Source organism: Panthera uncia, chromosome D2 (genome assembly GCF_023721935.1).
Source record: "Panthera uncia isolate 11264 chromosome D2, Puncia_PCG_1.0, whole genome shotgun sequence".
NCBI classification, from domain to species: Eukaryota; Metazoa; Chordata; class Mammalia; order Carnivora; family Felidae; genus Panthera; species Panthera uncia.
This window is the reverse complement of record NC_064818.1, coordinates 48,354,533-48,379,384: the sequence shown is the minus strand read 5'-3', so window position 1 is coordinate 48,379,384 and position 24,852 is coordinate 48,354,533. Positions and strand designations below refer to the sequence as shown.

At 39.2% G+C, this 24,852-nt stretch overlaps 1 protein-coding gene across 1 annotated transcript in view; it reads left to right on the top strand.

Moving 5' to 3' along the window:
- The window catches only part of LOC125933140 (zinc finger protein 883-like), a 48,054-nt gene that overhangs the window by 13,733 nt on the left and 9,469 nt on the right, over positions 1 to 24,852 (top strand). Inside the window, 4 exon segments of the mRNA XM_049646004.1 lie at positions 6,034 to 6,160; positions 6,762 to 6,857; positions 20,909 to 21,194; positions 22,068 to 22,126. Coding sequence (XP_049501961.1) covers positions 21,155 to 21,194; positions 22,068 to 22,126 — 99 coding nt within the window. The 5' untranslated portion in view covers positions 6,034 to 6,160; positions 6,762 to 6,857; positions 20,909 to 21,154.

The window sequence follows — 24,852 nt, the reverse complement described above, 5'->3', positions numbered from 1 at the left end:
CTATTCCTTGTTTCTTTGCTTGTCTCATAATTTTTGTTGAAAATTAGACATTTTAAATAATATTACTTGGCAGCTTTCAGAGTCTCCCCTCCCCAGTGTTTGTTGTTATCGCTGTCATTGTTATGTTGTTTAGTGAGTTTTCTAAACTGATTGATTGTGTAAAGTCTGTATTCTTTATCATGTGTGGCCACTGAAATCTCTACTCAGGAGGCTAGTCAGCTAATGATTTACCAGATTTCCTCAAATGCTTGGAGTTAATAAGTCTCCTGGTCTGTGCCCAGGTGCTCTCTGTGCATTGGTGGCACACACCTTCAACACTCAGATGTGCTGTTGACAACTCTGCCTTAGTCTTTACTTCTGCATGTACAGAGCTTCAAGATCAGCTGAGAATAAGAGCTTAGGGTCTTCTTAGGTCTTTCCTGAGCATGTGCGTGTCCCTGGGCATGTATGTGGCTTTCTAGATTCCTAGGAATACATTGAAGCTTTCAAAGTTCCTATGGGCATTATGAGATTTTCCTTTTTTAGCTTTTAAATTAGCCTCTTGCTTGCTCCAACTGTTATTCACCACCTCAGGTGGCTGCGAAGTGAATAACTTTCCTCTAATTCTTTTCCAAGCATGTCCCCTGGGCAAAAGGCTGTTTGTACTGTGGAAGCTCCAAGCTAGCTTAAAGACAGTAGAGTCTTCCAAGGAACCATCAGACAGGTAAATAATGACAGTTCTCTGGGGATGAGGCTTTGAAAGAGCTCTATCCCTCTTCTGCTCTCTCAGGTGGCTGCCTTGTTGCTGCTTTTCACTGTGATTACAAGCTGTTTGTTTTCAAGCCTCCCGTGGAGCTGGATGGTAAAGGATGCAAATGGAGCAAGTTAAAATGCCACAAACCTCACAAACCTCAAACCAGCAGTGTTTATTGAATGAATGCTCCCTGGATTTATGCAAGACTGTGGTTAGTTTCAAACTTTAAAAAAACCTGATTCTTAGAATTTTTGCTAGTTTTCTTATTTATTTTATGGAGGAATTTTTGGAAGTCCTGACTCTGCTTCTTATTACTTCTGCTTCTCATTGTGTATAGCTGCATGGTTTCCACTGTATGCATTGGTCATCGATTTTTTTTAATTAAACAATTATTGATTTATTTTGATCAAATGAGAGAGAGAGAAAGAGAGAGAGTGCACGAGCAAGGAGAGGCAGAGAGAGCGGGAGAGAGAGAATCCCAAGCACACTCTGCATTGCTAACACAGAGCCTGACATGGGACTTGATCCCATGAACCATGAGATCATGACCTGAGCCAAAATCAAGAGTTGGGCACTCAACTGACTGAGCCACCCAGGTGCCTCTATCATTGATTATTTAACCAGTTTGCTGTTGAAGGATATGTACGTATAGTTTTTTGCTGATACTAGCAATGTTTCATTGAATAACCTTATGTAAATGTAATTTCGTATGTGTGAAACTTAAGGAAAAATTTTCTAGAATTAGAATAACTGGGTCTTAGGTCAAAATTAGGCGGTCTCATAATTTTCATAGATACTACAAAATTGCCCTGAACAGTGGTTGTATCATTTTGTACTTCTGCTGGAAGTCAGTTGTATCCCTTAGTTCTTTAGCTGTCAACTGAGCATTGCTTTTAGCTAGGCAATATTTTATGTGTTTAGGATACTGTCAGTGGTGTGCTGGTAAATGTTTAACAACTAGTTCTCTTAGGAGAATCCCACCCCCTGGTTTGTAGTGTTTTCTGATGTCTGTAGTGTTAATGCACCACACCATCGCCATTTGTAGTGACATGGGGTTGGGGAGAGATATACATGTCAACCCTTTAAATACTTTTTTTAAGTTTATTTATTTATTTTGAGAGCGAGAGAGCGAGAGAGCGAGAGAGAGAGAGAGAGAGAGCATGCACAAGCAGGGGAGGGTTAATAACACACCAATATTAATTTCTTAATTTTAGTAAATATATATGTTAATTAAGATCTTAACATTGGGGGGGCGCTTGGGTGGCGTAGTCGGTTAAGCGTCCGACTTCAGTCAGGTCACGATCTCGCGGTCCGTGAGTTCGAGCCCCACGTCAGGCTCTGGGCTGATGGCTCGGAGCCTGGAGCCTGTTTCCGATTCTGTGTCTCCCTCTCTCTCTGCCCCTCCCCCGTTCATGCTCTGTCTCTCTCTGTCCCAAAAAAAAATAAAAAACGTTGAAAAAAAAATTAAAAAAAAAAAAAAAAGATCTTAACATTGGGAAAACTGGGTGAAGGGTATGCAAGAACTCTACAATATATACAACTTTTCACAGAGTCTAAAATTATTTAAAAATAAAAAGTTAAGAACTGCAAAGAAATCTTTAACTTAGTAGATCTGTTATTGGTACTGGATTGGTACTATAATTTCTAAAACTACTTTGTATCAGTTGAGTGGGTAAATATATTGCAGTGCTTAGAAACCAGGTTCTATTAGAAGGGAATTACAGATATTGAATGGGAAAATGTTGTTGGATATGAATTGGAGGAATCAATATCCACTCATGATATTTTAAAAAATGAATATTTTTTTGCTCTGGCTTCTGAAAGGGCCTAGAAGCACTAGCCCATCTGTTGTGTACCTAATAGCCAAATTTTGGTTCCCAAATACTCTTTTTTCCACTGAAAGAAATCTAACTCTGGAACATGTAAAGTATAAATTAATTCTGGAATATAATTTTATGCTAGAAACAAGATGTACTGAAAGGATTCATAAAAGGACACAGAACCCCATCATTGACCAAATTGGAGTAGCTTAGCACCAAAAAGAGTGACTGGTTATTATTACACAGTGACCAAAAAAATGTCCATGAGTTTCTAGTGATACAGAAGAGAGAAAAAGACTTAGGAGGAAGGGGGAAGCTCTTCTTTACTTAAAAAAAAAAAAAAAAAATCCAACTAGCAAATATGGAAGAGAGTAAGAAAATCACCATTTTGTAAGCCCTAGGGCAATAATTAATTTGGCAGGAATCATCCATTGATACTAAAACCACTGATTGAAAGGTTGAAGGTGAACAGGATAATTATATGGCCTCAAAATATTGCTTTGCTGCCCATGGATTACTTATCAGTTACTGGGAAAATATGCCTTTGCAAAGGAGAGAGCTGGTTGGTGACCACCACTTTAACCAATGATACTAAATTTCACCAAGAGAAGGACAATGGGATGTTTAGTTCCCCTATATGTTGCAATAAGAGGCATGTGATATCATCTCTTGCTTTTTTGTCCAAAAGATAAGAAGTTGCTCTGCATTTAATCATAGAGAAACAATCAGACAAATCCAGAGAATAGGATATTCTATAAGACAACTGGCCTGGATTCTTTAAAAAAAAAAATCAAAGTAAACAAAAATGGTAGAGAGGCTTGTTCTAGGTTAGAGAAGATGGAACAATCATAGGAACCAAATGGGATGTGTGAGAATTGATTGAATTCTGGATTGAGGAACTATTTTGAAGCACTTGAGAAATTTAAATAAGGATTGTGTTTTAGACAATTTAATTGAATTAATTTTAGTTTCTTTAGGTGTGGATGTGGTGTATGAGAACGTGGCCTTATTGTTAGGAAATACATGCTGAAATATGGAAGAGTGAACTGTCATGATAGCTGCAGGTTTCAAATGATACAGCAAAAGATACAATTATATATAGGAAGAGGTAAAGCAAATACTGCAAAAAAGGATTTAGGTGATGATAATTCAAGTGTTCATTTTATGTGTTTTTCAACTTTTTTTTTCAGGTTTGAAAATCCGAATTAGAAAGTTAGAAATAAAAACCATATCATGGCATACGTGTATGGTCTAGAGCTTAGTGTCTAATACCATTCCCCACTAAAAGGAACCAGGGCTCGCTCTTTAGAGAAATGGCTGATTCCAGGGCTGGGCAGGGTGTATATAAGATGAGTGTGGAACATCATTTTATGCCAGAAAGTAGAGAAGCGCTCAAAGTAATCATGCTGGCATGTCAGCTTGAAGGGGCTTTTACTGGCCAAATCTGGGACAATGTGAAGACCAAAATAATTAAGTACAGTAATCAATTGTAAACCATTGGAAGAAAATAGAAATTCATGAGTCTATACTTAAATAAATGGCGCTGAAGAGAGGCTTCTTGCTTATGGTAAAATGCTAAGAGCTAACTGGTAAATGTGGAGGAAACATAGGAGTTAGAAAAGCAGCATTTTATATCTGTCACAGTAGAGATCGCATCAGGCGAGAATCCTCAACTGATGCTAAACGTAGGAGACAGTCTAATGAGGATTAAGGGATTTACATGGTCTTAAAATCTCCCCACAGACTGCTTATTTGTTCTCAGGGAGATAAAAAGGCAGTAATTACACAGTGGAGAGATCAAACAACTCATTGCCTGGATGATGAGAATTAGCATTTCCATTGAGGGACAGATGACAGCATATGCCACAGATGGGATACCTGTGAAGGAAACATGAAACATCACCTATGGACTTCCCAGTCTAGATCACATAACCTAAATCTAACCATGAGGAAATATCAGGCAAACCAAGAGTGAACGTGCTATTTTTTTCAAAAAAAAAAAAAAAAAAAAGAGTGGAGAACCATATTTTTCAAAGATGCCTATGTCCAAAGATAGAAGATATGGAAATGTTCCAGATTAAAGGAAGCTAAAAAAGACATGACAACAAAATGCATGGACACTAGGCTAGATCTGTACTGGAAGGGGGGACATGCTGTAAAAGAGATTATTGGGTCAACTAGCAAAACTGGCATAAGAAACGTTACTTAGATAAAAGTACCATGCTAATGTTAAATGTACTGAATTTGATAATTGCTATGGTTATATATACACCCTGAATTATTTAGGAGTAAAAAGCCATGATGTGTATAATTTCACCTTCAAAATGGCACAGAAAAAAAAATGTGTGCGTATTTTCTTATTTTTGTGTTTGTATGTAGACGGGAAGAGAATACATGCAAATGATAAATGGAGTCACATGTTAACAATAAATGAGTCTGGGCATATGGGTGTTCTCTGTGCATATTTTATTTGCATCTTTTCTGTAAGTTTGACATCTTCCCATTTAAAAAATAGCATCATTGAGCCTGATTTATATATTTTCTAAGAGAACCACCTTTTCTAGAATGTTAAATCTGAAATCCAGATTTATCTGGATCATCCAGGGCTTATTCACATCTCTTCACTGGTTTCATGTTTTCTGGAATGGGGGTCTCCAGAAAGGAAGGTAGACATCTCAGGAAGTGTGCAAAGCTATCCTACCAGGGTCTCTGAAAAATGTGTTACAATTTGCATTTTATTTTTATCTAAAATTAAGAAAATAATTAAGAAATAATGCTTGGATTGTCATTATATGTACTTATATACATAAGTACAAATAGTATCATTTGAAATGATGGAGTGATGATCAAAGGGTATTTGGAAACCATTGATATATAGGAACTTGTCCAAAATTATTCCATATATGGCCCCTGAATACCTGTTGAGTATCTTTTTCTTACCACATCTGCTCATCCTGTTCATCTAACACACTATGCTATTTGCTTTCCCCTATACTTAACTTTTAAAATACTTCGTGCATTTTACCACGTGGAGGCTAATGCATATTCGTGCAAAGATTTTCAGCCTCATAGCACCGACCTAGTAACATGAATGGAACTAACTTTTCCCTCTTTCTGTCTATGCTATATACCTTGTGAACATTTCTAACCTAGCTCCTGTAGTACCTTATTGTAAAGGTGTTTGCATATCTACCAGAATGTTATTGAGAACAGGAACAAACACATCTTGATTTTTCACAACAACAAGAGTGTTTCCATATACAGGTATAGAAAGCTCAATAGGCCTTCCCCGCCCCCTAGCAATTAGCATAGTGACAAGATATTTCTAATACAGTATTTATTTCTCCCCTAAAAATGAAAACAGGTGCATTATATGCATCAAATGGAATTTTTTTATAAGCTCTATCAATGCATGCAGCAAACATTTTGCACATTCCTCAGTTGTTAATTCAGATTAAACAGAATGTACTGTTTTTACAGGGATTAGTATCATTCAAGGATGTGTCAGTCAGTTTCACCCAGGTGGAGTGGCAGTGGCTGGACTCAGCTCCGAAGATCCTGTACAGGGATGTGATGCTGGAGAACTACAGCAAACTGGTTTCAGTGGGTAAGTAGAGTTTCCCAAGTAACTTCCTAGAGCATGAATTTCCATTCTGAGTTGATGAAACATGTCATACCTCTAAAGGCTTGAATTGTTTTTATTTTTATTTTTACTTTTTTTTGAGAGAGAGAAAGAGAGAGAGTGTGTGTGTGCACGAGGGAGGGGGCAGAAGGAGAGAGACAGAGACAGAGACAGAGAGAGAAGGAGAGAGAATCCTAAGCAGGCTCCATGCTTAGCAGGTAACCTGATGCAGAGCTCGATCCCATGACCCTGGGATCATGACCTGAGCCTAAATCAAGAGTCGGATACTCAACTGACCGAGCCACCCAGGCAACCCCTTTAATTTTTATTGTTTTATTATATATATCTATATATATAATTTGAGTATAGTTGACATGAGTTGAATTGTTTTTATTGCTAAGGGTTTGGTTAAAAAAAAAACTTAATTGCTTTAGGCCTTCAGGAAGGATGTCAGTGTCTTCACCTCTAGTGAGAGGTACTGCTCTGCTGGGGTTGAAATAAGCAATGTCATCATGCATGACAGTCCTTAGGCATCATGAAGCACAAGGTGTGTAGACGTGAGTCTTGTGTCATTTCTCATCGACAGGGTGTCTTACAATCAAACCAGATGTGATCTCCCAGTTGGAGCGAGGAGAAGAACCATGGATAATAGAGGTGATGTTCTCAAGCCAGAGTCTTCCAGGTGAGTTATTGTGTACCCAAGAGATGGAAGCTACTGGAAATCAGATCTTAAAGTGGACAGTTGGTTACTTGGCACCTGTAATATTTTCCAAGGCCCTAGTAATGGAATACCACAAACTGGGTTACTTAAAACAACAGAAATGTATTCTCTCACTTCTGGAGGCTAGAAGTACAAAATCAGGATGTCAGCAGGGCCATACTTTCTCCAAAGCCTCTAGGGGAAAATCCTTCCTACCTCTTCCTAACTTCTGGTGGTTGCTAGCAATCCTTGGCATTCCTTGACTTACAGCTGACTCTAATCCCTGTTTCTGTTATCATCTAGCCTTCCCTCTTTGTGTCCTCCCCTAATTTAGGGCCCACCCTAATCTAACATGACCTCATCCTAACTAATTATATCTACCAAGACCCTAGTTCCATATATCACATTCTGAGGTTCTGGGTGGATATGAACTTTAGGGACATTATTCAGACTACTGTGAGATCTCTGAAACATTTTTGGAAATCTCATTTTAGAGACTTCATACCTTCACAAATATTGAAGGATGTCTGACCACCACTCCCAAGATGTTTAAATTAACATTTTGTAATATCACCTTCCTCTTTGAATGTGCTCATTCTCTACTTGATGTTTATAGACACTTTGCACTCTGACATTACCCAAATCTAATTTCTAGTTACTGTATCTTCAATATTTATTTCTTCATTATTCTTCAGTTGCCCAATTTCTTCCCATTTTTATATACTCCTTTTGATTTTCATCAATGTTGGATATAGTCTCTTTTTTTAAGTTTTTTTAAGTTTTTCAGATCATGACCTGAGCTGAAGTTGGATGCTCAACCGACTGAGCCACCCAGGCGCCCCAAGTTTTTTTAAATGTTTATTTATTTTTGAGAGAGACAGAGAGAGTATGAGCGGGGGAGGGGCAGAGAGAGAAGGAGACACAGAATCCAAAGCAGGCTCCAGGCTCTGAGCTGTCAGCACAGAACCTGGTGCGGGGCTCGAACCCACAAACTGTGAGATCACGACTTGAGCTGAAGTTGGACGCTTAACCAACTGAGCCACCCAGGCACCCCAGTTTCTTTAGGAATAGCTAAACGTCTAGTGATTTACAAACATCTGTGCTCCATCATGTAACTCTGCTCCTTCCTTCTATCCTTTCATGGTGAAGTGCCTCATGTTTTTCTGTGTTCTGACTCACTATCCATTTTCTCTTTTGTCCCTGCTGCTAAGATTTCATAGCCATTGGGTTTTTGGCCCAGAATGATAATTGCCTGTGTACCTTTGTGCTTTATTTGGTGGTGCTCAATATTCTCTCTAGAATACACCTAAACTTGTTTTTGGTAAGTAGAACTAATTTGGTCACACCACCTTCCTTAACTATTTATCCTTCTGAAGTTTGTCTAGTTTACCACCCAGCACCAGGGCTCATCACACTGCTGGCATACAGGAAATATTAATTAAATCAATAAATCTTGATTTATGCAATCATTCCACTCAATCTAGGATTTTTAATTAATTAATTTATTTATTTATTTATTTTAATTTTTTTTAAATGTTTATTTATTTTTGAGGCAGAGAGAGACAGAGCATGAGCAGGGAAGGGGCAGAGAGAGAGGGAGACAGAGAATGTGAAGCAGGCTCCAGGCTCTGAGCTGTCAGCACAGAGCCCGATGCGGGGCTTGAACTCACGAACTATGAAATCATGACCTGAACCGAAGTCGGACGCTTAACCGACTGAGCCACCCAGGCACCCCAATCTAGGATTTTTTAAAAGGCTTTGTTTCGGGGCGCCTGGGTGGCGCAGTCGGTTGAGCGTCCGACTTCAGCCAGGTCACGATCTCGCGGTCCGTGAGTTCGAGCCCCGCGTCAGGCTCTGGGCTGATGGCTCAGAGCCTGGAGCCTGTTTCCGATTCTGTGTCTCCCTCTCTCTCTGCCCCTCCCCCGTTCATGCTCTGTCTCTCTCTGTCCCAAAAATAAATAAAAAAAATGTTGAAAAAAAAAAATTTTAAAAGGCTTTGTTTCATACCTCCTACTCTTCCTAGATGTTTCAAATCTATTAATCGATTTTTAAGGCGTCACCTGTCTTTATGTTCATGGCTCCAAAATTGGTGGCAAAATTACAATCATTGTAGTCAACACTTGTGTTACAGCCTGTGATGCGCAAGGCACCGTTCTAAGCAGTTCACATGTATTAATTCATCTACTTCTCACAACCGTCCCCTGGGACATATACTATTATTATTTCTGTGGATAAACGAGCTGAAGTCCCAGGAGATTAAATTCCATGCCCAACGTCCTCCAGTAAATAAGTGGTGCTCCTTGATTTCATACCCAAGTTACCTAGTACTAGAGACCATGCTCGTTAAAACTGTTCTGTGCTGCCTGTCGTCTCTAGTATACTTTACTTCTGCCTCACAGAGCAGCATTTGGCCTGTTGGAAGGTCACTTCCATCAAGAAGTCACACTTGCTTCATCCTCTGAATGTCAGAAACTGAAGTCATTAACTTTCCATTTTACAATGTCTATTCACTTTCCAAATTCTCCTTTTAGTCACTGGGCTCTGTTGTTCTCCCGTTTGCATGGATTGAGTCATCCTGAAATTTTCATCTCTCCCATCCTCTCATACATTTTATCTCAGTATCTTGTTATTATTACGCTTTCAGTTCCCCCAGCGTGCTCAGTTATCATGAACTTCGACCAGAACCATATTGTCACATAGGTGAATTCTTATTTGTGCTTGTCAGATTTGATTACCAAAATTGTGACCTTTATCTTGATGCTAACCTGAGAAGATAAATCTGGTACTTACTATATAGTTCTGAAATCTACAACTTTGTTTTATGTTTATTTATTTTTGAGAGAGAGAGACAGAGTGCAAGGAGGGGAGGAGTAGAGAGAGGGAGACACAGAATCTGAAACAGTTTCCAGGCTCTGAGCTGTCAGCACAGAGCCCAACGTGGGGCTTGAACTCATGAACTATGAGATCATGACCTCAGCTGAGGTCGAACGCTTAACTGACTGAGCCACCCAGGTGCCCCTACAACTTTTTTTAAAATAAGGACTATCATGATAGCCTTACGTTGCCTGTCCAAATTTTATTTTTCTCTATTTTCCCAAAATTTATCCTAAATTCCATTTAATCTGTATTTTTAAATATCCTGAAACATATCTAGATCTTTTATTGAACTGCGTTTTGCCTCCCTAGAAACTTTAAACCTTTAATTTTATGCTCAAATCCTGTTTTCAAGAAACTGTTCCTTACCACTCTAGATGTATGGCTTTAGACAAGCTACTTAATCTTTATATGCCTTAGTTTCCTCATCTGTAAAATGGGGACAGTAAGAGAACCTATCTGAAAGGGTTCTGAGGATTAAACAAATTAAGTGTGATTTAGTATTAAATATGGTTAGTGTTTATTAGCATCAGATGTTATTGTTTTCTCCCTCCTTGTTTTCCACTTGCACATAGGTGTTCTGCCAAGACTTATGTGTGTTGAGTTTCTTTCTCTCAACTTACTTATAATTTTTCTAGATAAGTGCCTTTTTTCCCCTCTTCCTCATGTTTATGCGTACCAGAACTATATATTCAGTGATTATCTAATTAGTTGGTAGAGGAGCCAGTTGAGGAAAAAACCTTTTTTCTTCCCTCCTAAAATTAATAGAAATTACAGATGTGTGAACTAAGATATTAGCTCGAGTTAAGAAGATTATTATAAAGCAATACTTTGAAAAAACCCCAGTAAGTTAGAATATTGTAAAGGGAAGAAATAGGAATTCATGATTAGCGTAGATTCAGTATTAATCAGCACTGATGAACTAAAATAACGAAATCAGCATTCAAAATAAATCTATTAATTTGGCCTTGATGCAAGGATCACCACTGGGTCTACATATTTCTTACTCAATGTTAAAGGTCACATTTGGACAATACTGAAGGTACTTGTATTTTATTGTCTTATCTCCTTTTTTGATGCTGCAAAAGGTTCTTTTCCATAGATTGATTGATCAATGGGTGGAACATCACCAGTTATGAGGAATTTGCCTTTTCTTCTGGGAGACTGGTCTTGAAGCCAAAACTCAACCACATTTAAGTACAATTAGAGAGCCAAGTCATAACCAATATAATTCATCAGATGTGATTAATTTTCCTTTATTCCAGAAAAAGTCTGGAGAGGCCAGAACATCCAAGACCATTGATCCAGGCAACTTATATTAATCAAAACAAACAAACAAACAAACACTGATTAATGAGAAAAATACTTCATGTGGGAAAGCAGTTAACATGGGTATGAATCCTATAGGTTCAAGAATAGTCCACTATAAATGTGACTCACAGGAGAAAAGTTTGAAACATATTTCAGAGTTAACGATTGGTAATAGAAACTGGGTAAGAAAGGTGATTGATGGATGTGATGTATGTGGAAAGTCACTTTTCAATATTAAGCTTGAAGAAATGTCTACTGAAATTAATGAATATAATCAAAATGGGAAGGATATCTGTCTCACTTCCATTAGTATGGTGGCTATTTCAAGTTCAACAGAAAAGACAGAGACTGATCTCCACCTCTTTAATTAGTATATGAAAAACAAAAATACACCACACAGAAAAGACAGGGATTGCATATCCCTGAAACTGATAATTGTGTTAAACCTCCTAGACATTTACTCAAAATCTTTTATCAGTGCATTCTCATTTCACAGAATAAATGACTACTGACATACTACAGAAAGAAACAACAAAATACAAGAGGAATACATAGCCCAGCTTTCAGGCCCAAGATGAGAATCTGAGTCTTTGTTATAGTTACAATATATTTATACTGTACATTTTCAAGAGCTCTCTGAAGACAGAGCTCTCCCCACCCCCCCAGAATTAATTAAAACATCCTTTTTTTTTTTTTGGTCGTAAGAAGCTGTATGAACTAGTACCGGATAACAGTTAATAAAATGTAGAACTTAGGGGCACCTGGGTGGCTCAGTCAGTTGAGTGACCGACTCATTCTTGACTTTGGTTTAGGTCATGATCTCACGGTTTGTTGGGCTCTGTACTGACAGTGTGGAACCGGCTTGGAATTCTCTCTCTCCCTCTCTCTCTGCCCCTTCTCTGCTTGCGCTCTCTCTCACTCTCAAAATAAATAAATAAACTTAAAAAAAAAAAAAAAGGAAAAGTGGGACTTACAGTCCTGATGAGGAAGATTGTACAAGTGTGAATATTCCAGTTTTGGGTGGAAATGAGCAGGGTTTTATAGGATTGACAGGTGAGGAAGCCAGTGCTGTTGAATTAGCATTTAGTCCTTTAGAATGTGTGTCTTGACAAGGTAAAATACCTTGATCATTTTTACCATTTATCTTTTTGGTACAATGAAAAAAATATAGTATCAATTCCTCATGGTAGTTGTAGTTGTGAGATCATTACCACCAAAATGATAATGATCACTTAAAATATTTTAAAGTGAATCTTGCAAGGTTGCAGTGGCAACCTTTGCTTAGTTTGAGCATTTTCATTTTCTGTCATTTCTATTAACTAATTGGTATTTCTAACAGTTCCTATCTAGAATATTTACAGGTAATTTAGCACAGGAGCAAATTTGGAGCCAGCTTGAAAGAAAACAGGAAGTTCACTAGCCAGAAAGCTATATATAAAACACGAAAACCCCGTGATAAGTGATAAGCAGCATCCTGCTACAAATTTCCAACCCAGTAAATACTGGGGGTATTGGTCAAGGTAGCTTTAAGCACAATAGAGAGAAAAGATAAGGCTTCTAGTTTATTCATCTACTTCCTGCTTCCATAGTTTAAGTGCTGAGAGGGTCCTATAATTTAAGGGATTCTTAGTAAATTAATCTGAGGAATTTCTTTTTGTTCTAGTCTAGAGCAAATATTTGTTCACTGGGAAATATATAACTTTACCATCTGCATAAAATTTGTCAGCGTCCACCTGTAAAGAGATGAATACAGGCTGATGATAGTCTGTTCCTATAGGCTCCTAACCCAATTCAGTGGGTGTTGTAGAGTCCTGGTTTGAGCTGTCCCATGCTGAGTGCCTAATAAGACTCCAAAAGGGATATGTAGATTTGACATTACTCAAAAGATCATTTTCAGATTTTGTTGGAGGACACTGCCTACAGTAAAGAAACACAGAGGTGCTAATTGCCAGCAGCTTTGTATAGTTTTAGGATTTTCCACTTTTGATGCCCTAGTGTAAGAAATGAATAACTTAATAAGTTGTCTGGTGTTCTGCAATTATATTTACATCTTACCTGAGAGAGAAAGAGCTCTTTATTGTCCTCAGGTACTGAGAAGGTGATAGCCAAACACACTCTTCTTAAAGTGGCTTGTCTGTTTGGATTACCGTAAAACACCATTTTAGCTGACACCAGTATTTGGTAGATACTTTACCTTTGGGTCCTCCCGGAAATGGTTGCTCTCTCCACCTAAAAGTAAGCTTACAGAATCTGAAAAATTAATCTGTAGAGAGGAATTTGTTCCTAGGAGGCATTTCCATTGGCTTTTAAAAAACAGCTTCATTGAGGTATAATTTACATACCATAACATTCATCTGTACAATTTCGTGGTTTTGGTATATTTTTAGAGTTGTGCATGTCTCATTACAGTCCAATCTTAGGACATTTTTATCACCCAGAAATATTCTGTTGAATCAATACTCTGCCTTTACTCTGCCATCAGCCAACACTGATATGCTTTCTGTCTTTATACATAACTGTTTTCTGGAACAAGATGTTGCATATAAATGTGTGGTCCTTTAGGTCTAACTTCTTTTATTTAACTAACTTGGTTTTTGTAGGTTCATTCATGTGGTGTTCCAGTTTCTCTCGTCCTCACCGTCATTTGGTATTATCACCTGTCTTTCTAATAATCATTCTAGGGGGCGCCTGGGTGGCTTGGTCGGTTAGGCGTCTGACTTCGGCTCAGATCATGATCTCACGGTCCGTGAGTTCCAGCCCCACGTCGGGCTCTGTGCTGACAGCTCAGAGCCTGGAGCCTGTTTCAGATTCTGTGTCTCTCTCTCTCTCTGCCCCTCCCCTGTTCATGCTCTGTCTCTCTCTGTCTCAAAACTAAATAAACGTTAAAAAAAAATTAATAATCATTCTAGTAAGTCTGAACTAGTATCTTGTAGTTTTAATTTGCATTTCCCCAATGACTAATGGGATTTGGTAACTTTGCATTTGCTAGTTAGCCATTTCTGTATTTCTTTCGTGAAATGTCTTATTCAAGTCTTGCACATTTTTTTTAATAGAGTTGTTTGCCTTATTGAGTTTTAAGTCTATATATTCTGGTTAGAAGACTTTTATCAGAGAGATGATTTGTAAATATTTTCTCTCAATTTGTAGATTATCTTTTGTCTTAATACTGTCTTTTGAAATACAGTAGTTTTTAACTTTAACGAAAATCCAGTTTATCAATTTTTTCTTATATGGATTGTGCCTTCAGTGTCTTGTCTAAGAATTCTTTGGAAAGGTCACAAAGTTTTTTCTCCTACATTTTCTTCTGTACATTTCATACTTCAAGCTCTTATATTTAGGTCTTTGGTCCATTTGCTTTACTTTTTGTTGATCATGCTTTATTAGAGTCTAAGTTCATTTTTATGTATGTGAATATACAATTGTCCCAGCAGTAGTTATGGATATCTCATTTGTCTTAGCACAGAACTTAATTTTCCCTAGAATGGCCTTGGCATCTGTGTCAAAATTCAGTTGACCATTGACTCACAGCATCCTGTGCAATAAGAGTTTACTTGTGAACTCTCAATTAAATTCCATTGATCTGTATGCCTGTACTTATGCCAGAACCATACTTGGTTGATTATTGTAGCTTTATAGTACATTTGAAATCAGGTGGTGTAAGTCCTCCAAATTTTTCCTTTTTTCAGTATTGTTTTGGCTATTCTAGATCCTTTGAATTTGCATTTAAATTTAGAGTCAGCTTGTCAATTTCCACAAGAAGCCTAGAGAAGTTTTAGTAGAGATTGGATTTAATCTTTCGTTAAATTTGGGGAGAATCATCATTATAACAATATTCTCTCTTTTAGTCTCTTCATTTATTCAGTTCAGGTAAATCAAAATTTACATAAAATAAGCAATTCTGGGGGTTCAATTGTTAATACTACAAAATGAATTTTATGAGAGAAAGTAGCCGTAAACTATATTATACCTTGAAGTTTATAAAATAAAAAGTAGTACTATTTAAAACAGCTAAACTGATCTTTAATACCCCTTTTATTTTTCAATGGAATGGCTATTATGTATAATAAATATGTGTAGCATCAAAACTATACAACCCCAAAATTCTGTGTAGCTTTTTTTTTTACAATATAGTTATATATTGCATATAGTATATTTTCCTCTTGTTTTCCTAATTAAAAAAATTTTTAATGCTTATTTATTTTGAGAGAGAGAGAGGAAGAGAAAGAGAAAGAGAGAGAGAGAGAGCATGAGTAGGGAAGGGGCAGAGAGAGAGGGAGACACAGAATCCAAAGCAGGCTCCAGGCTCTGAGCTGTCAGTACAGAGCCCAACACACAGCTCGAACTCATAGACTTTGAGATCATGACCTGAGCCGAAGCCGGACACTTAACCAACTGAGCCACCCCAGTCCCCCTTCCTAATTTTGCCTGGAATTCCTTGAAACGAATACTAGGACTAGGTTGCCTACTCTACAAGTCATTCCACGTTATTTCCCTGCTTTGTCAACCTGGATATCCACCCTTCCCCACATGATTTGGGAATGACATTAGACACAGAGGCGTCCAGGGCATGAAAAACAAACCCATAATCAGAATATATTCAAATCTCAAATAGGAAAAATTATTGCCCTTTTAGGATGGAAGGACTCCAGTGAAATCTGCCTGCCAAAGTATCTGCTAAAAGAATCTCTGCAAGAAATGGTACTGTACTGGGGCGCCTGGGTGGCTTGGTCGGTTGAGTGTCCGACTTCGGCTCAGGTCATGATCTCACAGTCCATGAGTTCGAGCCCCGCGTTGGGCTCTGTGCTGACAGCTCAGAGCCTGGAGCCTGTTTCAGATTCTGTGTCTCCCTCTCTCTGTGGCCCTCCCCCGTTCATGCTCTGTCTCTCTCTGTCTCAAAAATAAATAAAAACGTTTAAAAAAAATTAAAAAAAAAAAGAAATAGTACTGTACTGAGTGCTCTGCATTGGTTTCCACTTCTGAAAGGTCAGCTGTTTAGTAGTAAATGGTAAATATAAACACAAATAATACATAGATACAACTCATAATTCCAGGCCCATGAATAGTCTCCATCCCAGCTACAATTACTCCATTTTTGGACTAAGGGGGCTGAGGGCGACATACCCTGGGTGAATGATTCCATCTACCCTAATGCTCATTGCTCTTCCATGGTAGCTGCTCTCTTATTGACATTGACAAAGTCTCAAAGATCTGTACACTTTGTGCCCAACACCATATATCCGGCCATGTACTTTTTTCCCAGACCTCCTTGGCTCCAGTCTTCCAATCTTGCTCCAACTGGTCAAACCATTTGCTAGTCTTCAAGAGTATGAATATATCCCTACCTCTGATCACTTTTCCTGCCACAAAGGTGATGAACAAGTGTACAATTTAAAATGCTACTTACTAGGATGATACCCTTCTCACCACTGCCTTTCGGAAATACTTCTGAGTGGAATTGGAGTGGCCAGAAAAGACACCAACATGAAGGAAACAGGCCTGGGGTTTTTCCTCTGATAGTTGGTCACAGAGAACAGTCTCATATAGTGTTAGATGTGAACTGAAGTAGAGAGATTTGTACAACCCAGGAAACTGCTATGAGTCACCTGTTTCTGTAACAAATTACTTGACTTGTCTGTGTCTACTCAGGCCCAATTCCCAATGCAACATTTCTTTTGCACAATAAATGCTGTTATGTCCCCACCTGTTTTGTGACTTGGTGGGTCTGACAATGTCTCCACATGATGAGAAGCTCTAATCACAGAATTATAGATTGCCATAGTTAGCTGCTCAGTTTTTACTAGGATCCAATAGCATGTAAGAGGTGCTTTTAGTTTATTTATTATTTATTTATTGTTAACTTTTTAAACGTTTACTTATTTTTGAGGGACAGAGAGACACAGAGCGTGAGCAGGGGAGGGGCAGAGAGAGAGGAAGACACAGAATCTGAAGCAGGCTCCAGACTCTGAGCTGTCAGCACAGAGCCTGACATGGGGCTTGAACCCACCTCCTGTGAGATCATGACCTGAACCGAAGTTGGATGCTTAGCCAACTGAGCCACCCAGGCACCCCAAGAGCTGCTTTTAAAATAATGAGAGGTTCTTTGCTGCAAGGGGCATGGCTTTGCTCCAGAATCCTAGAGGTCTGCACTGCGATTGCTTATCTTGACTTGCCAGAAGCTCTACATAGTGTCATGTTTTACCATTGAGAATACTCACACCATTGGATTAAGAACAACAGATGGAACCTGCTGAAACCTTTTGTTGCCCTGTGCCTGAGTCAAAATAGGCATCCTTACAAGCCACCCAACAAATGGGACGGAGCAGAGTCTTGTAGGTGCTTTTCCAAGGTGTAAGTGGAACTTCCTAGTACTTTCTCTCTTGGTGGGAGTTGCAAGTTGTGTAAGAACTTGAATTGAGGGGAATATTCACCCTTGTCCCAGACACCCAAACCTCTGATGTATGATCTTTATCTTCTATACTGAATATCTGTCTTATCAGGTTAAGCAGAGTACTTACCACTTCCTACTCATCAGGTTTCATTAACTTATCATCAGTATAGTGGGCCAGGATGATGTTTTGTGGAACTGACTGAAGACTGTCTCTGGTGTAACAGAGAACAGGAGAGTAAACATGATTAGGGCAAGATTGAACAGGTACAGCTACCCATCCCAGAATAAGATGAATTGGCTTCAAGTCTCCTTCTTTAGGGGAATTGGAAAGAGTGCTTTTGCAATGTAATAGCTGCATATTAAGCTCGAGACACTTAATTTTTTCAAGTAAGATACCACATCTGCTATGATTATTAACATTCTGGGATCCATGTTGACTTTGATTTGCTGATTTAGCCAGGCAAAGGAAAATAGTTGTAATGGGTACCACTTGACATACCTTTCCTTCAGTAATGGCTCTTACTCCATAAGTCAGCAAGGCAGTGTGAGAGTTCTATCAGCTGCTGAGTGTATTGATTTCAGTTATTCACGCAAGCATTTCTGTATATGCTTTGGATTTTAAGAGGGACTTGGATGAGGACTCTGTATGGTCACAACCTAACAAGCTCAATGATGGCATTTGGGTCTCCTTGTATCAGCTCAGACTATGAATATAAACATTTCAAAGATCTAGATATTCCTCTTTTGCCAGTATACTGTTGCTCTGGTAAATGGATGGAGATTTCTTTGAGGAAAAGATTAAGGGACTAGCTATCATATATATATTGCTGTGGCATTGGGAACCCCCAAGACAATCCTTCTTTCCTTCCACCAAAAATTGTCTCAGAACTGGCTTAGGGATAAAAATTGGGTGAGAGATTGGGTGAGAGATTATTTTTCCATGGCACCAGCTAATACCAGCTCATTCATTCTTGATCTGTTTTGGGTTATGTAAGCCAAGTGCTTGGGAACGTTAAATTGTGGGCTGTCTTTTCAATTTTATTCATAGTGTCATTGATGCAGAAAAGTTTTTGAGTTTGATGGCATCGATTAATGTTTTCCTTTGACTGGTTGTACTTTTGGTGTCATATCTAAGAATGCATTGCCATATCCAAAGCCACAAGGATTCAACTCTTGTTTTCTTCTAAAAGTGTTACGGTTTTATATCATATTTAGGTCATTTATTCATTTGGAGTTAATTTTATTAAATATTGTGAGGGAGGGGGCCAGCTTCATTCTTTTGCATGTGGAAATCGAGTTGTCTCAACACCATTCGTTGGAAACACTGAGCTTTCCTCATTCATTGAACAGCCTTGGCACCTGTGTAGAAAATCAGTAGTCTATAGAAGCATGAGTTTATTTCTATTTCATTGGTCTATGTGTCTGTTCTTATGCTAGTAGCACACTGCTTTGATTACTGTAACTTTGTAGTAAATTTTGAAATCAGGAAGTGTGTCTCCAACTTTGTTCTTTTGTTTCAAGACTGTATTGGAGCCCCTTGCAATTCCGTATGCATTTGAGGATAGACTTCTCCATTAAAAAAAAAAAGAAAGAAAGAAAAAGAAAAGCCAGTGGAGTTTTTTGTTTTTTGTTAGTTTATTTATTTTTAGAGAGAGAGCAGAGCAGTGGAGGGGCAGGGAGAGAGAGAGAATCCCAAGCAGGCTCCGCACTGCCAGAACAAGCACTGTGAGATCATGACCTAAGCTGAAGTCCCCTACTTAACCCACTGAGCCCCAGGCTGGCTGGTCCAGCTGTGCCTAGGGACAATATGACCCCTAGTGTTCATTACTTCATCTGAACTAAAAAGGTGGATGCCAGCTTCAAAATTAAGGTGTCAGCAGGGTTGTTTCCTAATAGAGGTTCTAAGAGGGAATCTGTACCATGCTTCTTTCCTAGCTTCTGATGTTTTCTGGCAATCTTTTGACACCCACTGGCTTACAGGCACCTCCCTCCAATCTGTCTCCCTGTGCACAAGGCCTATATTTCCTCTATTTTCTTATAAGGACACCAGACATTGGATTAGGGTCCGCCCTAATCTGGCACGATCTCATTTTAATTTAATTAATGACATCTGCGATGATCATATTAAAAAATAAAGTCACATTCTGAGGCTCCTGATGGACATGAATTTGAAGGCAAGGAAATACTATTCTACTTGTTACAATGGACAAAATTAACCTGTTTATATTTTAACCACATAGCTCACGGTTCCCTAGTGGTCCCCAACGTGTCCTTTACAGTTTATTCTCTTAAACAAGATTTCTTTAACCACGTCGCATCACCCTGCATGATTTTGCAGCGTCCCGCGGCCCAGAAAGAATCGGGCCCACCCAGCCCCTGAGAGCGACCTCTGCTCTTCAAGGAAAACTCTGCACACGGGGCGTGGGGCCAGGGTTTATGGGAAACGTAGTCCTAGGTTTCCTTGCCTCGCACAGCGCAGGTGCGGGGAAAGACTCGCTTGAGGCTCATTGTGCGCATGTGTATTTCGGTCTTCAGGTGTCTTCCTAGCGTTTCCACTCCCGGCTGAGGAAATCCTGCAGCGCTCGGGGCGCTGGCGCTGCGCGAGCGGCGGGTGCGCCCAGGCTGGGTGGGCAAAGACCAGCGGGGCGGCGGCGCGGGGCGGGGAGGAGTAGCCCGGCGGCGAGACCCCCGGCACGTGGGTCAGCCAAAGGCGGGCGGGGGCGGGGGCGGCCTCTGGGACGGACTGCCAGGGTGGGCGCTTCTGTCTGCAGAGGGGGCGGTGTCCAGCGTGGGGCCGCCGTGTCTGCGCAGTTGCGGGAAGGGGGCGTGAGCTTTGGATCCTGGTGGAGCGGCTGTTAAATCAGTTACTGCAGGCGAGATGACTGAGCTATGTGGTCGCCTGCTCGGGGAAACAAGAGTATTATGTGCCACGTGGGGTTGTCCTGAGGATTCTGTTTTTTACCTACGTTTTGAAAGTACGTATAGTTTTTAACAGACGGAACAGAGCTTAGTTAATATTAGCTGTTAAGTTATTTGGGAGATACTGTGTGTTTTTTTAATTGGCTAAACTTTATTTAATGCTGCAAACAGCCTTTATGTAACTGTTTTCTGTTTTGGCAAACAAGGAAACTGAGGCTCAGAGGGCTCCAGTGAAATACTCAAGAACTCACAGCCCACGTAGACAACCCTCTCTAAAACCGGCATCGTACTTCTCACAGCACTTTTCTCAGCTCCCAAGGAAACAATCCTAAAGTGTATGAGCTGAATCTCACCTTATGATCATGTATTTTGGGATTTCTTGACATCTAGGAACCCTTGGGTCAGGTGCATTAACTGTTGTTGGCCGTTTGCATTGTCCAACCTTCAGCATCCTCAGTGGCCTTAGAGTTTAGGCAGATAAGTTCTGTGAGATTTGGATCCCTGCATGAAACTTCTAAATAAAATGATTTTGTCCTTTAAGCCTAGGTTCCAGCTCCCTTGGAAAAAAGCAGCTTTTGTTAAGTAAGAAGGAAGAAGCCCCAGGAAGAGGAATCCTACCTTGAAGATCACTCCTCTGACTTCAGACTTCTTACCACAGTCTTTAGAGCAGAGGCAGGAAACTGCTAGAAAGGAGCAGGTCCTAGGTTTGCGTAGTCTGAAGTAGCCGTTCTTTATTTTGCTCAGAAGGAGCATTGTTTCACTATCACCACATCCAGAGGGCCTCACCATGATGGTGAGAGGTCGGGACCAAGTTTCAGAAAAGATAGGTGAGTGGAGCACTGAGAGTGGTGGGTGAGGGGCAGCCTGCATGGGAAATATTAATTCATTAGAGGTTTCCTGTCCGCATGGTCTGCAGGGAGAGATCACCAGGCACAACTGAAGGAATTCTATCACCAGCCTTTAATAAACATGCCCTGCCTCCAACCTCCACTCACGTTTTCTAGATTTTGAGATATTCTTGTATGTCCCTCATTTTATGTGCCTTCTCGAGGTATGCTACTGCTCCTACCCTGCCTTTACAGAGTCACAGAGTAGGGCCCCCTGTGTGCTTAATTTCAAAGCTGGAAACCTTGACTCTGAGTGTGTAAGTAATCTGCCCAGAGTCACCCAATTTGTTAGTGTCAGTACCGGGACCAGAAAACTGTCCATGAGGTAAGTCACCCACCAAGTCTGTTACAACTTAGTTAGAAACAGTTTTTAAAGTAGACCTGTCTGTAAAGCAATGCCTTCCTTTTCTGCAGAGTGATTTCTCTAAGGGTAAGCAACTCAGTAGGAATATAAGTAAACAAATATCTTGAGTATTTTTCCTAAAACGTTGATGAAAAATAACGATTTGCCTTCTGATATAATAATTATTAAGTTAGTTCTGGATTCGTTCTAAATGAAAACTGAAATTAATAAATCATTTGGAAGTAAACCCAGTGAAAAATTGCTCAGCCAAGCTCTACAGTTCCTGTCAGAGTCACACATGTGAATTCTACCTGCACATGGTTCTTGCTGACTCTTCTCAGGGGCCAAAGAACTTTTTTCTACAGGGTGGTATTTAACCACCTGGTGGGCATAGGGTTTTAGGAGCTGAATTTCAAAAGTCTATAGCAGCCAAATCTCACATGACCTTCTTCTGTTTTCTTCTCCTGTAGCTATACATTCAACCTTCTCTATACTTTCCCAAAAGGAACAGAAGAAGAACAAATCCCAGGTGAGCTTTTTTTTTTTTTCATTTTTCACATTGTTTTCCACTGCATAAAACAATAAAAGATAAAAATGATAAAAACTATCAAGGAATACATGGAATTAACAGATCCGAAGCAAGGAAAGGTCAGGATGTTAGTTTTGCGGAGATAATTATAATTGTTTTATGTTAACATATATATTACACATTGTATTATATAATAGTACTTTTTATAAGAACTATGTGCAAATATGATACTCTGTCCAAAAGGGAAATGCTTTCTTTGACCACAAAAATAAACAAGAGTAATTCTTCATGGAACACAAAGATTTCCTGGCCTGAAATCTGAAAAAAAATAAATAAATAAATTCTTTGTCTTCATGAAATTAAGGTAGTTGACAACCTCAGTCAACAAGCCTGAAATGAATGCTGCCCATAATCTTCACTTCTGGTTGTTCTTTAATGGGCACAGAGAACAGCAGGTCAAAGCATAATTTAGCTGATTGAAATTGATGATTACTTTTGTCTGCTTCACAGAATTGCCCCTCTTCCTGTTGCCTTTTAGCAGAGCTTAGCCTCACATGATTATCTTTGTTCCATTATAATTCTTATCTTATTATTTTTGACTGAGAATCATACTCCATGGTTTTTTTAACTATATCAAAGGATGAACAACCACTCAATTTGAAATTCAAAAGCTGAATTTTGTGCCTGTTTTAAGTGAGAGCTATCTCTGGTGATATATATTCTCACTGAGCAAAGCAAACTTGGTTTTCTATCGGGTTTTTGCAGAGAGTTGGAATATTGGTTTCCTGTGGATGCTATAACAAGTTACCACAAATTTGGTAGCTTAAAACAACAGAAATTTATCCTTTCACAGTTCTGGAGGCTAGAATTCTGACATCAAGGTGTTGTCAGGGGTATGCTCCTGCTTAAACTTTTAGAAGAGATTCCATTCCCCATCTCTTTCAGCTTCTGGTGGCTTTGGGGAGAGAGGTAGGAGATAGAATGGAGAAAAAACTAAGATGAAGAAAAGTATTTTGTAAGCCTGTATCAATCAGTGTTCTCCAGAGAAACAGAACCAGTAAGATGTGCCTGTACTTGTATCATATAATACATATGCACATATAAATACACATGTTACATTCATTTTATGGAATTGGCTCATGTGGTTGTGGGGACTGGTGAGTCTAAAATTTGAAGGAAAACCAGCAGGCTGGAAACTCAGGAGTTAATCCCGCAGTCTTGAGGCAGAATTCCTTCTTTTTGGGAAAACTTTAGTTTTTGTTCATAAAGGGCTTTAACTATTTGGATGAAGCCCACCCAATTGAGGGTAATCTTCTTTACTTAAAGTCAGTTGATTGAGATATTAACCACATCTACAAAATACCTTCATAGTAACACCTAGGTAAGTGTTATGTTTTTTTTTTTTTAAGTCTATTTATTTATTTTGAGAGAGACAGAGGCAGTGCAAGTAGGAGAGGGGCAGAGAGAGAAGGAGAGAGAGAGAGAATCCCAAGCAGGCTCTGTGCCATCAGCACAGAGCCCAACATGGGGCTCAAACTCATGAAACTGTGAGATCATGACTCGAGCCGAAATCAAGAGCCGGACGCTCAATTGCCTGAGCCACCATAGTAAGTGTTTTATTAAATAACTGGGTACTATAGCCTACCAAATTGACACGTCAGACTAACCGTCACAAGTCCTGTAAGAAAGGTATGAGTAACAGGACGCCTGGGTGGCTCAGTTTGATGAGTGCTGACTCTTGATTTTGGATCGGGTCATCATCTCATGGTTTGTGAGATCAAGCTCTGCGTCAGGCTCTGTGCTGACAGTGCAGAGCCTGCTTGGGAGTGTCTCCCTTTCTCTCTGCCCCTCCCCCACTCACGCACGTGTGCTCTCTCTCTCGAAATAAATAAACATTAAAAAAAAGGAAAGGTATGAGTGAGGTGCTGATCTATTTTCTATATTGTATGCATGCACTTTGTATAAATATACACATATGTATCGATATGTGTGTGGTATGTATATAAATAAATACGTGTATAAATATAGACATACTTATTTTATGATCATGTGACTAGTCAACAGTACTTGGCTGGATTATTTTTGTGCATGACCTGAGATTTCCTTTTATATTGGGAATTTTCCCTCATTCACATTTTTTATGGTCACTGATGATGTTTAGTTTTAGTCCTTCCTTTTTTATTTGTATTTTTATTTATCCCACCCTCTTTCCTTTCTTTAATTTTTCTCTGTCGATTCTATATCTGCCTTCTAGTGGTTTGGAAATTCAGGGTTCTGTTTTTTTCCACTGGTTCTCTTGGAAACATTTAACATAGGTTTGTATTTGTATTTTTTCCATCAACATCAAGAATTTCCGTTTTCTAGATGTGACCTGACCTTTTACATATTTTGCTGTCCTTTCCTCTCACATCTCATGTGTTATAGAAATGATCTGAATTAGTTTTTAATATGATAGAGTTTTAAAAATCGTTTGTTAGATATGACTAAACTACCTGGTTATTCTCTCTAATCTCAAAGGTAGTTGGATTAAAATGTCTAGAGACAAGAGGAGGTCAGTGAGCTAACATCCTGATGTTGGGCTTCCAGCCTCCAGCACAATGAGAAAATAAATTTCTTTGCTCAAGCCATCCAGTGTGTGGTAGGCACTTTTGTTATGGGAGAATTAGCAAATTATATTGTTAAGCTTTTGAGGACACACCGTACTCTTTTCTGTATTAGCTATATAC